The sequence below is a fragment of the Mauremys mutica genome, chromosome 1 (assembly GCF_020497125.1).
Source record: "Mauremys mutica isolate MM-2020 ecotype Southern chromosome 1, ASM2049712v1, whole genome shotgun sequence".
Lineage (NCBI taxonomy): Eukaryota > Metazoa > Chordata > Testudines > Geoemydidae > Mauremys > Mauremys mutica.
In genome coordinates, this window is record NC_059072.1 from 251,845,017 (window position 1) to 251,864,108 (window position 19,092).

At 42.9% G+C, this 19,092-nt stretch overlaps 1 protein-coding gene and 1 long non-coding RNA gene across 5 annotated transcripts in view; one reads left to right on the forward strand and one right to left on the reverse strand.

Moving 5' to 3' along the window:
* Nucleotides 1–19,092, forward strand: part of LIMS1 (LIM zinc finger domain containing 1) — a 138,665-nt gene that overhangs the window by 102,237 nt on the left and 17,336 nt on the right. For all 4 annotated transcript variants that reach the window (XM_045006911.1, XM_045006904.1, XM_045006893.1 and 1 more), the window contains exons 4-8: nt 8,289–8,409; nt 10,688–10,837; nt 13,594–13,744; nt 16,574–16,666; nt 18,343–18,391. In XM_045006911.1, coding sequence (XP_044862846.1) covers nt 8,289–8,409; nt 10,688–10,837; nt 13,594–13,744; nt 16,574–16,666; nt 18,343–18,391 — 564 coding nt within the window. The remainder of the gene's footprint in view (nt 1–8,288; nt 8,410–10,687; nt 10,838–13,593; nt 13,745–16,573; nt 16,667–18,342; nt 18,392–19,092) is intronic.
* Nucleotides 139–19,092, reverse strand: part of LOC123364639 — a 41,527-nt gene continuing 22,573 nt past the window's right edge. The window contains exons 3-4 of the long non-coding RNA XR_006577190.1: nt 6,760–6,845; nt 139–2,218 (exon numbers count right to left, since the gene is read on the reverse strand). This is a non-coding gene — a long non-coding RNA (uncharacterized LOC123364639). The remainder of the gene's footprint in view (nt 2,219–6,759; nt 6,846–19,092) is intronic.

Sequence of the window (19,092 nt, forward strand, 5' to 3'; positions counted from 1 at the left end):
TACAAACCCAAAATTATATGAAATTCACCTCTTTTCTCAATGTGGAGGAGGGTGTACACTTCTCCCTCCCCTCATTAGAAATGGCATAAACTGTGCTATATTATAAACCAGAAATACATTTATTAACTATAACAGGTGTATTTTAAGTAGTTAAGGAGGTAGCAGACAGAACAAGGCAGATTACTAAGAAAATAAAACAGAGCACACAAACTAAGTTTAATACACTAAAGAAACTGGTTACATGTAAGGTCCACCCTAAATGTGGTTCTAATAATCTCCTTCACAGGCCAGATGCCCTTCCAGCCTGGGTTCAGTTCTTTCCCCCAGTTCAGTCTTAGTTGTTCCCAGCAGTCATCTTGGGTGGGATAGCAGGGGAGAACTGAGGACCCAGATTACCTCACTCCCCACCCTTAAATAGGATTTGCATAAGGCGGGAGTCCTTTGTTTCCTAGTTTGACTCCCCACTTCCTTTACAGTGGAAAGTTACAAGAAGTCCGAGGTAATGTTTTAGTATCAGGTGACAAGACCACCTGATTCTGTGGGGCCCTTATAGCCATTCTTCACAGACTGACTCACAGGTTCATAGGAAGACTAAGCTTTTTTACAGTCCATTGTCCTTGTTGATGGGCCATCTGCCCTGTCTGGCTTGTCCATTGTTGTACCTGGAGTGTTGGCAGTGGGCGTCACCCAAAGTAGCATAGTTGAAATACAAATACATAGTCAATATTCCTAATTTCAGATACAGAAATGATACATGCATATAAACAGGATAATCACATTCAGTAAATCATAACCTTTCCAATTATATCTCACGAGCCATCTTGCATAAAGTATATCTGTTATGTCATATTCATATCATAATATTTTCATAAAAATATGGAATACGTCACACCTTTATTGCCTGCTCCTCCCATAATCGTTTCTCAGCTTTCTTCAACACTGTCCTGTGCATGGAATGCCGTTCCTGGGCTGGTCTGAAAAGTCACTCCCCTCCCCTCATTTAAATCTCTCCTGAAGCCCCATTGTTTCCGTGAACTCCACAGGAAGCTACTTATTTCACTTATTTATCTTATGTGTGAACTGCATATTTGTATGACGGGAGGAGGTTGAATGCTGGCAGAGAGGGGTTTACGGACACTAGATCTAAAGCTAGGGATTGCTAGTAGGCAGAGCGGGTTGAATGGTGGAGGGAAGATATGGGAAAGAGTTTAGTGTGTATAACTCAAACAAAACCACAAACATGACTAACTACATGGACGATGGAGTTCATTGTTTCTGTAGGCCAAGCACATTGAACAGATGAGGGGCTCAATGCATTCCTCCATTCTCCCCACAAGTGCCTGGTGTGCTGTCCCCCTGCTCTAATTCTGCTGCCTTCTTGGTCATTTCTCTCCTTAACAAATCTCTCTGCCTGCAATATCAAATGGATACCATTTAGATGAACTAAAACACCTGTGACTGGGCAAAGGTAAATGATCTTGCCTGAGCTAGACACAGTGTGGACGGAGCCACAATGCAACTCTCGAAACTCACTCCTACTCAGCCAATATAGCTCCTGATGTGAAGGAACCTCAACTCTTCCGGTCCTAAACCTTCACGACCCCAGCAGTCTAGCAAAGCACCTCAGTCCTAACCAGCAGTTCCATTTGCTGATTCATTTCACCAATGGGATTGAAGCAGGGCTTAAATTCCCCCCCAGTATTTCCTGGAGCCTTGAACTTCAGCCCCGTGAGAGGCACTGGGGCATGGGGCTTTGCCCTGTGGGGTGCGCGGCTCTGCCCCACAGGGCACACCGGGGCTTCTGCAGGTTTTAAAATATTTACTGGAGCTCCACTCTGGATGGCTCCGGCTGAATTTAAGCCCTGGATTGAAGTATGAAAATGCAATGGACAGAGCGAATAATGACTGGCTGAGTTACCTCTGATCTCACAATGCCTCTCTGCCTGGAGCACCGTATAGGCATTGTGTGTAACTCAGGCGGCTTCTTCAAGTGCTGTTCCCTGTCTGTATTCCACTGTGGGTATGCATTCACTCCATGCATCCAGAGCCAGAGAATTGTGAAAGCAGCGTCTGTTGGTCCACACATGCATCCTGGGTCACCTTGTGCCTCCCACTTAGGAAATAAAGGGTGGGGCTGACCAACTGCCTCTCCAGTTCCTTGTCACTGCCGCTTGGTCCAGATTGGAACCTCCAGTATCCGAAGCTTTAGCTTCTTTATCTGTGAAAATACATTTAGATATCTGTAAACAGCTTTTTTAAATTCTAGTTTTTATCTGACAGTTTTAGCATTTTATAGTTAGTCTTCCCTGACCTGGGGAGCATGCCCCGATGCCAATACCCCATTTGGGTACTGGACTACGCCCAGGACTTGAAGCTTCAAAATTTCTGCTTCCTGCGTGTAAGGGTCCCCCTGTCGGGTGAGGGGTCGCTCTTCGCCCGCTGGGCGCCTGGGGACCAGGCCGCCCCACTACACACGGGTAGTACAGTCTAGGAGTCCACAAAGCCCAAGCCATAGCTCAGGGCGGGCGACAACCACAGGTGCAGGGCTCAGCCCCTCAGGCACGGCTGAGCCAGCAGTTCAAGGTAAGTCTAGAAAGCCCACTCAGGCCAGGGGGAGGGGGGAGTCTGCCACGCAAGGAGTGGGTGGCAGAGGGGACGCAAGCCCTCCCACTCCACTGCGTCCCAGCCCGGGGCCCTAGCAGCGCAAAGACTCGCTGCTGTCAGTGGGGATCCAGGCCGCAACACACTGACATGGGTTCGGGTATGTCTGCAGCCTGACTGGGGTCGGCTACCCCCGGGCTACTTCCAGTTCCCCCCTCCTCGGATATCTGAGTCGTCGTGGCTTCGGCAGGGGGGTTGACCACCATCGGCTCCTCGGGGTACGGGTGCACAGGTGGGTGGAGCGGATCCTCGGGGTTGGTGGCCACGGTCCGGCTCGACGACTCCTCGGGGTAGCGGGAGCGGGGCAGGCTTGGCCAGTCCTCCTCTGGGTAGCGTGCGAGGGGTAGGCTCGGCCAGTCATCCTCTGGGTAGCGGGCGAGGGGGAGGCTGGGTCGGCTGCTGCCTTCTGCGGCCTCCCCAGCGGGAGCTCGGTCGTGGACGTCCAGCCTCGCTGACCGCCGGCCTCTCACTGAGCCCGGAGGGCCCGCCTTTATACTTCCGGGTCGGGGCTTGACCCTTTCCGGGGCGGGCCCAAAACCCCGTGGCTCTGCCCAGTCCGGCCTCCGGCTGGGCTCTTTGCCCTCTGGGGCCCCTGTGGGCCAGGCCGCCTCACTACACTGCCTGCAATCCTTCTCGGTCAGCAATGACCACCAACAGTGCTTATACTGCTTCAGGGAAGCCCCCCATCACAGTAAGGTGCAGTATCTGCTGTTTGTTCCCCAGCCGAACGCAGGAAGCATCTAATAGAAAAGGCCACAAAGCTGCAATCGGACCCACGCCAGGGACCCCTCCCTGTACATTGAACTGATAAAGCAAGGAGCACCCCCCCCCCCCGCCACGAGGTCCAACTCAGGAGCAAAGGAGTTTACTCCCACAAGTCCCCTGTCAGGATCTTGTCAGGGAAGAAGGGAGAATAAGCATGAGTCTGAGTCTTCCTCCAAATCCACTTTGAAAAAGTTGGATTCAGTCCTGCCTAAACTGACCGTTAGCTCAGCCCAAGAGAACTTAGTACGTCGTAAGTGTCAGAGGCATGACATACTGGGCCCTCCAGTACCTCCCAAGCACAAATCCTGGGATCTGCCAGCACTGACAAAAATGAGTTGCCAAGAGCATCAGTTATCCATGGTACCATCTCTGCCTTCAGTAGCTTTGGCACAGACTGTCTCTATTGCAGCTCTAGGACACCTCTCTTCCAGACCTGGAGTCTCTCAGACCCGGAATATCTCACTCCATCGGCTCTCCCTGTTTTGAGAAAGGTTATAACTCCGCCAGGGGAGCAGGCCTTCGGGAGGAATCTGTCTCCTATTCCATCTTCAGGCTGTGATTTCCCTCCAGTGGCACTGTCAGTATCACAGTTGGAACTGGAATTGGCTTTCTTCTCATCGGGAGATTCTGAATCACACTGAACCATTATGCCTTCTTCCTCCAAGACACACCTTCCTAGTCAGAAGACTTGCCCCAGCTTGGGACCAACCTCTGCCTCCTCATCTACCTCAGAACTGTTGGTACCCCATGCCATGGGGACCATCGCAACCATCCTATTGGCCATACTCTGGGCCATGGGACCAGTACCATCTTGTAGTTGGCTCAGTCTGCTAGGGAGTCACCCCTTTTCTCCCCTTAAGGAGACAACAGGAGCTGTCCTCCAATCCTGCTGCGGAAGAGTATGCTCCGGATCCGGTGGTTCCGTTGGATCTGATAAGATTCATGTTTTTATTGCCAGATGAGGTGCTGACTCTGATGTCTCCATCCTGCCCCACCCTGCTCCCCAGTGACTATAAGCTGTTCCAGGAACTCCTTTCCAGAATTGCATGGGAGCTGAAGATTCCTCTTGAGGAGGCTCAGGATCCTTAACACAAGCTCCTGGACATCCTTCAGTCCTCCAGCTCCAGTAGAATAATGCTCTTGGTTAACAAAGCCTGGAGTCAGCTAGAGTAGTCTGGCATACCCAAGCTACCTGCACCCCTACCCCTAAGAGGGCAGAGAAATGGTATTGTGTCTCAGCCAAAGGTGCGAAATTTCTGTTCTCTCACCCTGCTCCCAATTCTGTAGTGGTCCAAGCCACTGCAGAGAAATGTAGGTAGCAACACCCCAGATCGACCCTGACTGATAAGGACAACAAGTGTTTCAGCCTATTGGGAAGGAAGATCTTTTTTTCTTCTAGTCTCCACTACTGGCTAAGTATGTCTTACTGAACTATTCAAAATTTGCAGACTTTGACAGTCTCCCACAGTGGGACATAACTCATTTCCAGGCTCTTAAATGGTTGCCATGACCACTCTCCAATCAGCAGTAGATAGACCTGATACATCTTCCAGGGCAATGGCTACTGCCATTGTGATGCACAAGGAGTCATGGCTCCATACTTTAGCGCATCCCAGGGAAGTCCAGTACACCACAGAGGATCTTCCCTTCAGTGAGACTCATCTGTTTAATCAGAAGATGGATGAGTCCTTACATACTTTAAAGGACTCCAGGGGCATCCTCTACTCCCTGGGAATATATGCACATACCCTGAAGAGAAAATTCCACCTTCAATAATACAAGTTTAGATTGATGTCTCAACAATTCTTCCACCTGAGACCTTATGAGCAACCCCTAAGAGCAGAGAGTTCAAAAGACCTGCTTCATCACACTTTCTGCAGCAGATTCCTCATTCCAATCCCAGCCCTTGTCGAAACATTATTTTAGATGGAAGCTGTAAACCACTGAGTCCAACATGTCCTGACTGCCAACACATTCTTGGGGGGAGTCATCTAGTACTCCTTTTCAACACCTAGAGTGCAATAACAATGAACAAATGGGTGCTCAGCATTATCCACTCTCGCTATATAATAAAGTTTGTGCCCTACCTCCTCCAAAACCCCCTTTTCCTCCTCCCTCTCGGAGGCCACTTTCACAAGAACATTCTCAAACAAGAGGTGGAATCTCTCTTACAGCGAAGAGCAATAAAGCGGGTTCCTCTTCAGTACCAAATAAGGGGTTTTTACTTGACATATTTCCCAGTTTCCAGAAAGAAAGGCAGTTGGAAACCTATTCTTGGCCACTGCCATCTCAACTGCTTTATTTGCAAACCCAGGTTTTGCATGGTCATGTTGGCATTTATAGTTCAATCTCTGGAAAAAGACAAGTGGTTTACAGCTCTTGACATGAAGGATGCCTACTTTCACATGGACAGCCACCCCACTCGCCAGTGCATTCTCAGATTCATAGTCACCTCCACTCACTTTCACTACAGAGTACTCCCTTTCAGCATCACTTCCTTCCCCAGGGTCTTTACCAAGGTGTTCTCTGTCATAGCAGAGAACTGTGATTATCAGATGCTGTGATTTCACCATCTTCCCCTGCCTCGATGAATGGCTCCTTGTCACCAGGTCACGCCAAGAAGCCCAGGTGTGTACTGCAACAGTTGCTACAACTCCTCTCCTCTCTGGGGTTTAGCATAAACACCGAAAAATTCGTTCTCACCCCTAAATTTTGGACTTCATCAGGGCATCCTTAAGTTCAATCAGGCAAGGGCTTACTTTCTGAGAGACAGGTTTCAGGCTATGAATGTTATCATGGATCAGTTCATAACCAACCCAGGGTGCCTGTCAAGATCTGTCTTTCTCTGCTAGGTCATATGGCCTCATGCACATGTCTCGCCTTTTGCGAGACTCCATTTTGTTGCCTACAAGCGTGGCTTCTGACTTTGTACTCACCAAACATGAGCACATGAGCATCAAAGTAATATTGTTCCTGTCATGGTGGAAAAATCCCCATCAGGTTTGTGTTGGTTTTCCTTTCCTCACCTTCACACCAGAAAGGATGATGATTACTGACGCATTCCTGTTGAGTCCAGGAGCTTACATGGACAGCCTTGTTCTCTCAGTGCTCACTAAATCTCCATTTGAAACATTAGCTTCTTGCTTCGTGTCTCTCCTATCCATGAAGGTCACATTCCTGGTAGCCATCACCTCAGCCACGTGGGTTGGTGAGCTTGCGGCATAGATGGCAGAGCCTCCTTACGCTAGATTGCATAAGAACAAGCTTCCATTACATTTATACCCTAAATTCACCCTCAATCTGAGTTTCACCTGAACCAGCCTATCCGCTTACCTGTATTCTTCCCAAAACGTCACACATCCTCAGAAGAATGGAAGCTCCATTCCCTCAATGTTTGGCAAGCCTTAGCCTTTCATAACCTGCAGAGAATGAAGACAATCAAGAAATCCCCTGGACTATTTGTCACCATAATGGACAGGGCCAAGGGTCAGCTTATATTCTCTCAAAGAATCTCAAAATAGATGTTGGCCTGTACTTAGAAAACTGATATCAGAGCAAATCTTCCCCCTCCTCACGGGGTAAGAGCTCATTCTGCAAGAACGCAAGGAACATCTATGTCTTCTTTTCAGTAGGTGCTTCTACTTGATAATTGTAAGGCAGCTACATGGTGCTCAGTCCACACATTTATTATACACTATGCTGTGGTACAGGACTCCTCTGCTGATGCATCTTTTGGAACAGCAGTCCTTTGTTCGGCTCTGCCGTCTACAACCTCTCACCCTCCTATTTGAGTACTTCTTGTCAATCACCCACAGTGGAATACACATAGGAACCAGCGCTCAGAAGAACAGAAAGTTACTTACCTTATAGTAACTGGAGGTTCTTTGAGATGTGTGGTCCCTATCTATATTCCACTACCTGCCCTCCTTCCCCTCTGCTTTAGATCTTCTCTGATTTACAGTGGAGAAGGAACTGGAGAGGTGGTCCTGCTGTTGAGCTCCTCAGTTGGAGGCTTAAGGTGAGCCTGGGTGCACGTGAAGACCTACAGACACTGCTTTCAAAGTTTTCCAGCTCCAGGCACATGAAGCACATGCATACTCCACAGTGGACTACAGATAGCGACCGCATATCTTGAAGAACCTCCAGTGACTAAATATAAGTAACTTTCTTTTTTCCAGTTTTTCTGAGTGTCAACAAAATTGGACATGGTCTTCAAAAGTTACCATGTTAGACAGACCAATAGAGAAATGACATCAAGTTGAGTGTGAAGCCTCATTTTGCTTGGCCAGCAAGAATTGCATCTATCACCACCTGATTTGTGGTGTATCCCATTCCCCCATCCTTCAGCAGATGGTATGCTCTTCAAAGAGCCGGGACTGAGTCTTTCTCTGCATTTGTAAAGTGCCTAGAGCCTTTGGGAACTACTAGAGTATAAAACAAAACAAAAATCCTGCTAATCTGCTGGTTAGTCAAAGCAGAAAGGAGAAAGTAGTTAGGAAAAAGTCATGCAGAATAAAGAACTGCATGAATACCAAAACAGCATAAGAGATCAGATGACTGGAAAAGGTGAGGGATGGTAAAAGAAAAACACAGATATACAGAAAATGAAGTGTATGAAGGAGGATGAGTAAATAAAGTGTTAGCTAGAAGGGGGAGTGCTTTGTTACTAAGGGAATTTGCTTTGGATTTGTAGCCAAGAATAAGGTTGAGAACCAGAGCCCCTGGAGCCATATACCTGAACCCGCAAGCTGGGAATTTTTGGTTTATTTTACTTTGTCTGATACAGTGTAACTTAAATCACTTTGGTATTTAAAACAACTTTATTTTATTTTTTAACATCCAGATATTTTATTTACCTACAGGTGAGTTCATTATCGGTCGTGTTATTAAAGCTATGAATAATAGCTGGCATCCAGAATGCTTCTGCTGTGACATCTGCCAACAAGTACTGGCAGATATTGGATTTGTCAAGAACGCTGGCAGGTAGATCTTCACCCCCTTCTGTATTGATCATAAGCAAAGTGGTGGTGATAGGGTTTAAAGTTTATTAAGGCTTCTAAAAATCTTTAGCTGACATGATGTAACCTCTTTAATAAAGCACAGTTAAAGGAGTAACTGAAGTATCTCTCAAAAAAATGAGGAGTCCTTGTGGTACCTTAGAGACTAACAAATTTATTTGGGCATAAAGCTTTCGTGGGCTAAAACCCACTTCATCAGATGCATGGAGTGAAAAATACAATTCAATTAAGGTGAAAGTGACACCTTCTTGTCAACTGTTGGAAATGGGCCACCTTGATTGAATTGGCCTCGTTAGCACTACAAAAGTAATTTTCCCTCCCTTGGTATTCACCCCTTGTCAACTATTGAAAATAGGCCACTTCCACCTTAATTGAATTGGCTCGTTAGCACTGACCCCCTACTTCGTAAGGCAACTCCCATCTTTTCATGTGCTAGAATATATATTCTGCTTACTGTATTTTTCACTCCATGCATCTGATGAAATGGGTTTTAGCCCACGAAAGCTTATGCCCAATGTGATAAACTCAGGACAGACAGCTGCAAGGGAGGGGTAGAAATCAGTCTCAGAGGGTTAAAAGGCCCTCCTCCCTATCAACTGGGGGGTAACTACAGGTCAATCAGGTTCAGCTGAGAAGGGGTTACCAAAGTATCAATTAGAATCAGCTGAGAGGGAGCTACCTGAGGTTAATTAGGATCAGCTGATTCCAACTAAGGACTGCCTGAGACCTTTTTTAACCCTCCCCTGGGAGGAAGGCGGGGAGGAGAGAAGAGAGAGAAGGAGCCCTGCTGCCAGGAGGTTAGGAGTAGCAAGACAGCGAGCCTCACCGGGAGGAGAGGCAGTACTCTCTCCCACAGGGGAGAAAAATATGCTAAAAAGGACTGGTAGAGAGAAGGAACAGACTTCCCCTGTGTCCCAAGGGGGACCACATTACCCAAGCCTGTCTCACCAGGGCTAAAAGCAGCAGAGGCTGGGGAGACCGAGAAGGTGCCTTGCCACACCAAATAAATGTGTTAGTCTCAAAGGTGCCACAAGGACTCCTCATCGTTTTTGCTGATACAGGCTACCACTCTGAAACCTGAAGTATGTCTGTTTACATGTAAGGTACCTTTCTGGGGCAGGGGTTCAAGCAAGTCTCATCTGCAGAGAACATAGCTCAAGAATGAAATGTAAACATTAAATATTGATTTTTTTAAAATACTTTACGAAAGCATTTAACAGATGTTCCACTACACCTTCAGACTTTCCATCAGGGTCACCTTCTGAGTATATCAGTTACCTTATATCACTCAGTGCCAGTGGTACTTTGAGATATAATAGAGCGAGAACATTTTGAAAGTAGTGTACCAGAGGTAGATAAATGTATCCTGTTAATGCTTTCACATGAAATATCAGATTTTTTCTGGTGTGATTCCCGCAACTCATGCATCACAACCAGTGGAGCTGAGGTACTAAAAATTTAGATAAAAGTGCACACACCTACCTTGCACCACTTGGAAATTCTGATGGCACCTCTCTAGAATAAAGTGCATTGCTACAGTCAGCGCTTTTTATTTTCTGTTTTTAATGCTTTTTTGTTTGTGAATTTTACCTGACTGAGATGATTTTATATTAGGGAGCCTGGAAAAAGTAGTAGTTTGGTTCATACGTAAAAGTGTTGCTCTTATTTGCAAGCTCTTTTGAGGCCATTGTGGGCTTACTCTGACTATCAGCAGCACCTTACTCCTGGAGTAGTCCCCTTAACTTCAGTGGGACTATTCCTAGAGTAAAATATTTTTCAATGTGAGTAAAGGTCCTACAGCCCTATGGCTACTATCTTGCAAACAAATACATGCTTAACTTCAAGTGTGTGACTTCACATGGTAAAAGTGACGTTCATGCATAAGTATTTGCAGAATCAGGGCCTTAGTGAGCATTAGCTTCCCATCTAAACTTCTGAGATTCACAGAGTAAAACACTTGGCAACAAAAATCTTTTGCAAATTCTAATTCCTTTTTTTACTTTTACACATACATTAAATGCAAGAGAACAGAAGAATGAGCCCCTGGGCTGGATGGAAGTAAATTGACTATTTTTTCCCTTCTCTTGAGCTTGGGTTTCCCTTAAGGATACTGCTTATATGATTTATTCAAATAACAGATTGAATTGAAATCCTAATAGATTTTTGTTTGTGTTTTTATTGTGTGGTAAGGTTCCAAAAAGTATTTATTATTGTTACCGTTTTAATTTTTTCTCTGTTTTCAGGCATCTTTGCCGTCCTTGTCACAATCGGGAGAAAGCCAGGGGTCTGGGAAAATACATCTGCCAGAAGTGCCATGCAATTATTGATGAACAACCGCTTATATTCAAGAATGATCCCTATCACCCTGATCATTTCAACTGTGCCAATTGCGGGTAATTGTATTTTATAGAAGAAAAAAACTAAGAAAATGCTGATTTTCATTTGTTTTGTCTGTTTAAATTTAAAGTCAGCTGTATCGATGTAATCCACGTTATCAGAGTGTGATTCTTTGTCCCCTCTAGTAGCTAGACCATGTATGGAGGTTTGAGTCCGCCATTACCTCTAGGCTCATGGACTGGATCCTTTAGCTCAAACAATAGAGGCTCATAGATTACAGAAATCTGGGGTGCAGTCCTCTCTCAGACAAGCTTAAATGAAAGCTGAGGTTCTGGAGAACAAGATGGTATCTTGGAAGAGGTTGTAGTATCACTGTGTGTACCCCCAATTCTAGCTCTGGGCACAGATGAGGGTTTCAGTAGTGAGGAAAGGACAGATTTTGGTAATACTGTAAGAAACAGAAGTGACCTACTGAGAGACTGGATGCAGGGGAGAACAGGAGAGAGGAGTTGAAGATGACACTAAGGTTGCATTCCTTGGAGGATAATCCAGTTACAAGTGACAAAAGAGCTAGGAGGATGAAGTGAAGAGGAATTAAGAGGAAAGATGAGAATTTCATTTTGGAAAGAGATTGAGTTTGAAATGGTGATAGAAGATGTGAGACTGGACAGAACCTCACCCCATGCAATCCTTTAAAATAATCGAACCATTTGTAACAGTGAGGGTAATAAACCACTGGAACAGTGGTAGGTTCTGGTTCACTTGAAATGTTATCAGACTTATCAGTAATCTGATTAACAGACACTCAAGTTTGTGTGGCACATAGTATTGACTAGGATTTAAGATTATAAACACTGTGGCCTGAAGGAATAAAAAAGTCAAAATGCCCAAAACCGTAGGCTGAATGAACTGCTACTTAGCAGTAATCTTAATGATAAACTAAGAAATCTCAGTGACTTTTCTATTTTTCTTCACTTGTTTAAAAAAAATAAAAAGTGCAGCCCCTTCACCTCCCCCACTTGCTTCCGTCTTTTGCTGCTTAACTTATTCCTTGGCCTCCTCTGGTTTTTAAAAGCAAATTGTAAATTCTTCCCTCCTTTTTCTTTGAAACAATGTGTCTTCAGCTGTGGCAGCTGGTCTTTGTCTTCAGGGCTGAGCCACTTCCCCAATTTTTACAGGCTGCGATGGCAGCTGTGTCGACACTATACAGCAGAAACCCTATAGCTCTTGGGGCAATTCTGAGGAGTGTTTCTGCTTCAAACAGCTCCGCAGAGTATCTATGGATTTTCAAAGTTGCCTCTGCAGCAGCTGGAAAAGGCAATTCCCCATCCCCTGAAGGGACTAAAGCTTGCATGGATATTAGCAGTGGGTAAACACTGATTTTTCCTCCAGTGTTCCATGTCCTGCACAGAGATGCTGATTGGAGGTATTATGGGAGATAACACAGGTGCACTAGTTTGTAGCTGACCATCCAGTAATTTGGTGGTAGGGAAGTTTTCACTTTAGATATTTAGTGCCACAGCAAAGATCAGTTTAAAAAGAATCTGTAATCCTAAAGCAAGAGCAACCAAATGAGACCACCACTTATTATACAGGTTGAACCTCTCTAGTCCGGCACTCTCTGGTCCAGCAATATCCGTGATCCAGCATGATTTTATGTTTTTTATGCTTTATTTACTTATTTCCTTGTGCCAATACAGTAAAATTGTGTAACAACACTAACACTTTGTTATGAAGAGAGCCAGTAAGTCTGAACTTGGTGGCATTGCAAGCGTTGTTCCATTTACTCACCTCGGCAAGATAAAAATAAAGAGAGACCCACTTGCTACAATATGGACCTCCCGTGGTTCGACAAATTCTCTGGTTTGGCACCGGTCAGGTCCGTAGGGTGCCGGACTAGAGAGGTTCAACCTGTAGTCCGTTTTAAAGCTTATTTCTGACAATGTCATTTAACTGTTCTTAATAACATAATTATTCAGATTGGATTCAGATCATCCAATTTAGTGGTTAAAACAAAGTAGCATACAGAGATTCTGAGATAGTAAAAATATACATGACTGTCACATATAGGTACATATTTTTCTTTTCCCTGAACCCTATAAAGGCATGCATGATTGACTTGGACCTAGAGCACTAAATTCCAGTCTCAGTTATACTGATGTTAATTCAGAGGAAATCAGATGACTATAGTGGATTATACTAGTGTCACTGAGAACAGAAGTTAGCCCAGTGTATCTAGGACCTTGTCTACACTAACGAAGTTAGTCAATCTAAATTATGCTAGTTAAATTACGTAAATTATAGAGCTGAAATCGAGGTAGCTTAGATTGATTTACAGTGGTGTCTACACCATGCTATGTTGGCAGGAGGCACTCTCCCATCAACATATCCGCGTCTTCACCAGACCCACTAAATCAATGCTGCTGCATCGATCGTAGCAGCACCGATTTAGCCCGTAGTGAAGACACGCCCTAGATCTTACAAATGATCTTGTGTTCAGTGTCAATGGCATGTAAGAAAATGATGAAACTATTATAAATCAGATATTTAGAGAAAGTAAAAAAAAATCATGCATTATACTTCTCACATATATCTGAGTTTTCCATGCAAACATTCAACCTTCAAGATAAAATCCACTGAACCAGGCTATTTTGAACACTAGTATCTAAATCCCATAATGGAGTGTAAATAAAACTTTTGAAATAAATTCATAACAATAAAGTCATGCCTTCAAAACATCCCATTAACTAAAATCATTCTCTGTATTCTCAGATTCTGTGTGTTCATGTTTGATTCATTAATTTTTGAACAGGAAGGAACTTACTGCTGATGCTCGTGAGTTGAAGGGAGAATTATATTGTTTACCATGCCATGATAAAATGGGTGTCCCCATCTGTGGCGCATGTAGGAGACCAATTGAAGGACGAGTGGTGAATGCTATGGGGAAACAGTGGCATGTGGAGGTAAATGTCAAAGAGTGTATTGTATTTTATAAATATTGGCATGAATATACTAGGTCTGGAATTTTATGGGTCAGTTTCAATAGAAAGGATTAGAAAATTCTACAGAAATGGTTGATAAAGTAAGTTGTAGAGCATGTCTTCAGTTGTAATCTCACACAGTTTATTCCATTTTGAAAATTTATGCATTTTGAGAGAGATTCCCTATATTTCAGATGAGAAATAGTTGTAGAACTCAAAATATCTCTTTAAATCAACAAACTTTTTAAATGTCTATATACACGAGGACACTGGCATGAAATATGGTTTAGCTGCCACAAATTTCCTGTGTGGTCTTGGGCAAATTATTTAATCTCTCTGTGTCTGCATCGTCATCTGTAAAATGGGGATAATAATGACATTGCCTACTTTACAGGCTGTGTATGAAGTTAAGTTTACTGTTCAAAAAGGTGCTTTGAGATCCTTGGAAAGTTCTATAGAAGTGCAAAGTATTATACAGAAATGTAGTAATATTTTGCATAAATACTATTCATTACAAACTGGAGAATTGGTTTGAAATAAATAGGATGAAATTCAGTAATGACAAATGCAAAGTGCTACACATAGGAAGGAATAATCAAGTGTACAACTACACAATGGGAAATGACTGCCTACAAAGGAGTACTGTAGAAAAGGATCTGGGAGTTATAGTAGATCACAAACTAAATATGAGTCAACAATGTAATACTGCTGCAAAAAAGCAAACAGCATTCTGGGATGTATTAGCAAGAATGTTGTAAGTAAGATATGAGAAATAATTCTTTCACTTTACTGATAGGGCCTCAGTAGAAGTACTGGGTCCAGTTCTGGAAACTTCAGGAAAGATGTGGACAAATTGGGGCAAGTCCAGAGGAGAGCAACAAAAACGATTATTCTTGACTAGAAACAATGACCTATGAGGAAAGATTGAAAAAATTGTGTTGGTTTAGTCTGGAGAAGAAACGACTGAGAGGCGACATAAGTCTTCAAGTACATAAAAGGTTGCTGTAAAGTGTGTCTGGGGGAGAGAGGGGATACATTTTTCTCTCCACTGAGGACAGGACAAGAAGTAATGGGCTTCAATTACAGAAAGGGAGATTTAGGTTAGATCAGTGATTTTCATCTTGTGGTCCATAGACCCCTGTGTGTCCACCCACTACATGTTAGGCAGTGGGTCTCAAACTTTTGTTTTGGTGATCCCTCTGAGTGTGACCCCTCCCTTATAAATTAAAAACCTTTTTTATATTTAACACTATTATAAATGCTGGAGGCGAAGTGGGATATGGGGGTGGAGGCTGACAGCTCTCGACCCCACATAATAACCTCGCGACCCCCTGAGGGATCACGACCCCTCACTTTGAGAACCCCCTGGTCTAAAGGGTCTGTGAAAGATGACTATGAAAATAAAGTTTTAGATCCCAGAAAAAGCATTCAATTTTTCTGATCAATCAAAAATATGTGAATACCCCCACCTACAGGTCAAAACCCAGAAGTACTATCATTACCATAGAAACCCACAGTTTAGCAAACTCTCACGCTGCGTCAACTGTTGTGCTGAGCACATGCAACATTTATATTTGAATTCTGTTCAGTCAGTTTTCAGTCTCAGACTTCTGTGGTAGGGGTCCGCAGACCACAGGTTGTATTTTGAAAGGGGGCCGCACCTTCATTTGAAATTTTTTAGGGGTCCAAAATGAAAAAAAGGTCATAGATCATAGAATATCAGGGTTGGAAGGGACCTCAGGAAGTCATCTAGTCCAACCCCCTGCTTAAAGCAGGATCAATCCCCAGATTTTTGCCCTAGATCCCTAAATGGCCCCCTCAAGGATTGAACTCTAACCCTGAGGTTGAAAACCATTGGTTTAGACATCAGGAAAATCTTCCTAACTGTAAGAGTAGTTAAGCACTGGAACAAATTACCTAGGGAGGTTGTGGAATCTCTATCATTGAAGGTTTTTAAGAACAGATTAGACAAACACCTGTTAGGGATGGTCTAAAGATAATCAGTCCTGTCTCAGTGCAAGGGAATAGACCAGATGACTTATTGAGGTCCCTGGATTCTGTTAGAGTTCCATAATACTACTTTGACATCAATGACACCTTCTATTTGAAAATCTTAAAGCATTTCACAAACAACTGTTGAGCATTTCAAAGAAGTGCAGGAGATTTAGCAATACATCTTTCATTACATTTAATGGAATATGTGTAGCTAAATCCTTTAACTGCTTTGAAAATCTCAATCAATAAATGTATCCTTACACCACATTCCAGTGAGGTAGGCAAATATTATACCCATCTTATGGATGGGAGAATTGAGGCAAAAAGAAATTAAGTGACTCCCAAAGGGGCAGGGTCCTAAATGGAACCAAAATCTGCTTAGTCTCGCTCCCTTAATCACAAGATCATCCTTCCTCCTCAGATATCTTAAAATAAATAAATAAAAAACACACCACCATTGACCAGGTTATTGTGACTGCCAAACAAGAAGTGTAGCAATAAAGTTTCTTTAAGTTAGTTTAAGAATTTTCCACGATATCAATGCAATTTATCAACTAATAATGAATCCAAAACCTTTTCTTCAGTTTATTTTTTTCTTTAGTCTGTTTCTTTAAAATAAGACTTTAAAATGAGTAATATTTTGGTTTTTTATGTTTTAAATCTACAAATAATAAAGTGATGTTTCTAATTTTAAAGAAGGCATTACCAGCAGACTATCCTTCAATAATGCTCAGTCCTGAGGTTTGTGTATCAGTTTCCAAAGAAATGCCATTAACTCAACCAATCCAGAAACAATTCATATCATTTTCTTTGCAGCATTTTGTTTGTGCAAAGTGTGAAAAGCCATTTCTTGGTCATCGTCACTATGAGAGGAAGGGCTTGGCATATTGTGAAACCCATTACAATCAGGTAAGGTTGAATTTTGTATCTTAGCCATTAATAAATTAATGATTCATCAACTCACTTATATCTGTCAGAGAGAAAAATATTAACACCAAGGGACTAGTTTTGCCTTCTGACAACCATCTATGTCTTGAAAAATAGTGTCTGTAGTATTGTAATTCCTTAAACATTTTAACATTTTTCTGCAAATGGTTCAAGTATTTAAAACCAAAACTGTTAAGGACTTAACAAAACATTCAGTATATAGTTGGCCTTCAAATCCATAATTACTAATGACTGTAGGACTATTGGCTGTGAACTGCAAGGTCAGTGCACCTGTTCAGGGGCTACTAATGACACCCAGCTTTTCAAAGAATCCAAGGAAAATTTGTCACTCACTGTCTAGGGTTTAACACTAGGCCTTAGTTAATAGAGTGGCTTCCTTACAGCTGCTACCACATGATAATATGACTCTACATGAAGATAGACTGTGTAACCCAGCTTGACTCACTTTTTCTCCATCTCAGACTACAAATACCAAATGCATTTGTCAGAGAACACCACCTAGTGATTACTTTTATTTTCATACATGGGTTATAGTCATTGTTCCTTTTCCCTACAGATCCCTTTTTTATAGTCACTCAGATACCACAGTGAGGAGCATAGTTTAAACATCTGGATGAATAAATAGACAAAAGATTTTTTTGTGTGTATTTTGTTAACTGTTTGTTGCAACTATTTTAAACATGAGCAAACTGCAAAGTTTCACATGCACACACCTTTTGGCACATAAAAAGTGGGTAATAAGCTCCATAGTTCTATGGCAGGAGTCAGCAACCTTTCAGAAGTGGTGTGCCAAGTCTTCATTTATTCACTCTAATTTAAGGTTTTGCGTGCCAGTAATACATTTTAACGTTTTTAGAAGGTCTCTTTCTATAAGTCTATAATATATAACTAAACTGTTGTATGTAAAGTAAATAAGGTTTTTTAAATGTTTAAGAAGCTTCATTTAAAATTAAATTAAAATGCAGAGCCCCCCGGACCAGTGGCCAGGACCCGGGCAGTGTGAGTGCCACTGAAAATCAGCTCGTGTGCCGCCTTCGGCATGCGTGCCATAGGTTGCCTACCCCTTTTCTATGGCATGTATTAATTACAGATTCCTGAATATTCAGTTTTGAAGGTTTGATGTTTGAAATATTGATAGTATAGCTGTAAATAATAAATGCCAAAACACTACAGATGTTAGGTAAAATTTGGGCCAAAGTAGAGTGGGAGGGTGGATGGGTGTGTACATACAAATTGAAACTATGCAACAGAAACAGCAAGACATTGTTCTAGACATGCAGGAGAACCTGAAAGTTCAAATTGACTAGAAACAAGTGATACACAAACGTGAAACTGTCCAGCTTAATTTTCCAAGATGAAAGAAATGCAGAAAGGAAACAAAACATAATTAGTAGAGAACAAAAAATTAAACATTATTTTTCATCTTTAATAATGAAGGGTCTTATTTGTAATGGGAATGGAAAGGTGACTTTAAAAAAAAGAATTAAGTAATTTGACAGTATGCATTCCTTTAATCTTACTAAGTTTGTTAGAAAAGTTGCTATGTCTATATGCTGAGCTGCAATTATTTTGTTTCTAAAATTCTATCCACGATAAGTTTTTAAAGTTAAAAATTCATATTTTCCCCCTACCCACAGCTGTTTGGTGATGTTTGTTTCCACTGTAATCGTGTGATTGAAGGAGATGGTAAGAATTTCTTAAATTGCATTTTTTTAATGTCACTTCAGTAGGAGGCACCAGGGAAAGGGAAGACTGGTGTTGAATTCCTTTCGAAATGCTGATTCCCATAATGCCTTTTTCTAAATTCTTCAGAGTTTCTGTGAGTGAAATAAGAGTGTAAAATGGCAAGGCCCCAATCCCTTAGTGAGTTTTACACAGGCAGCTTCCTTTACCTGTGTGGAGCCCCACTGACTTTAATAGACCTCAATGCAAGTGCAATAATCCACATGCATGCACCTCATTACAGAATTAGGGCCTAAGGGCCTGATTGTTAAAGGTATTTAGGTGCCTAAAGAGGCAGGGGGACCTGGCAGAGGAGTGAGGAGGCAAGCGGTGAGCCAGCAGCAGGGTGGGGGGTGGAGGCCCTAAGACCCCTCCCTCTTCTCTCCCCCCACACTTGCCTGGAGGAGCTCCAGTCTGGCCGAAGCCCTGAGCCCCTCCACCTGCCCGGAGGAGCCCCAGGCCAGCCCCAGCCGTACCTCCCCTCCCCAGACCCGAGCCACCCAGATGTGTTTTTCATTATTATTTGGACTTCTATTACGTCAAAGCATTTTTAAATTTACTTCAGAATTGTTATACAGACAGCCACTTTTACCAAAAAAGCAAAAGTAGTAGTAATAAAAAAGACAATGTGCAAAGCACCTTATTTGTGTTTTTATTCTGTTAGG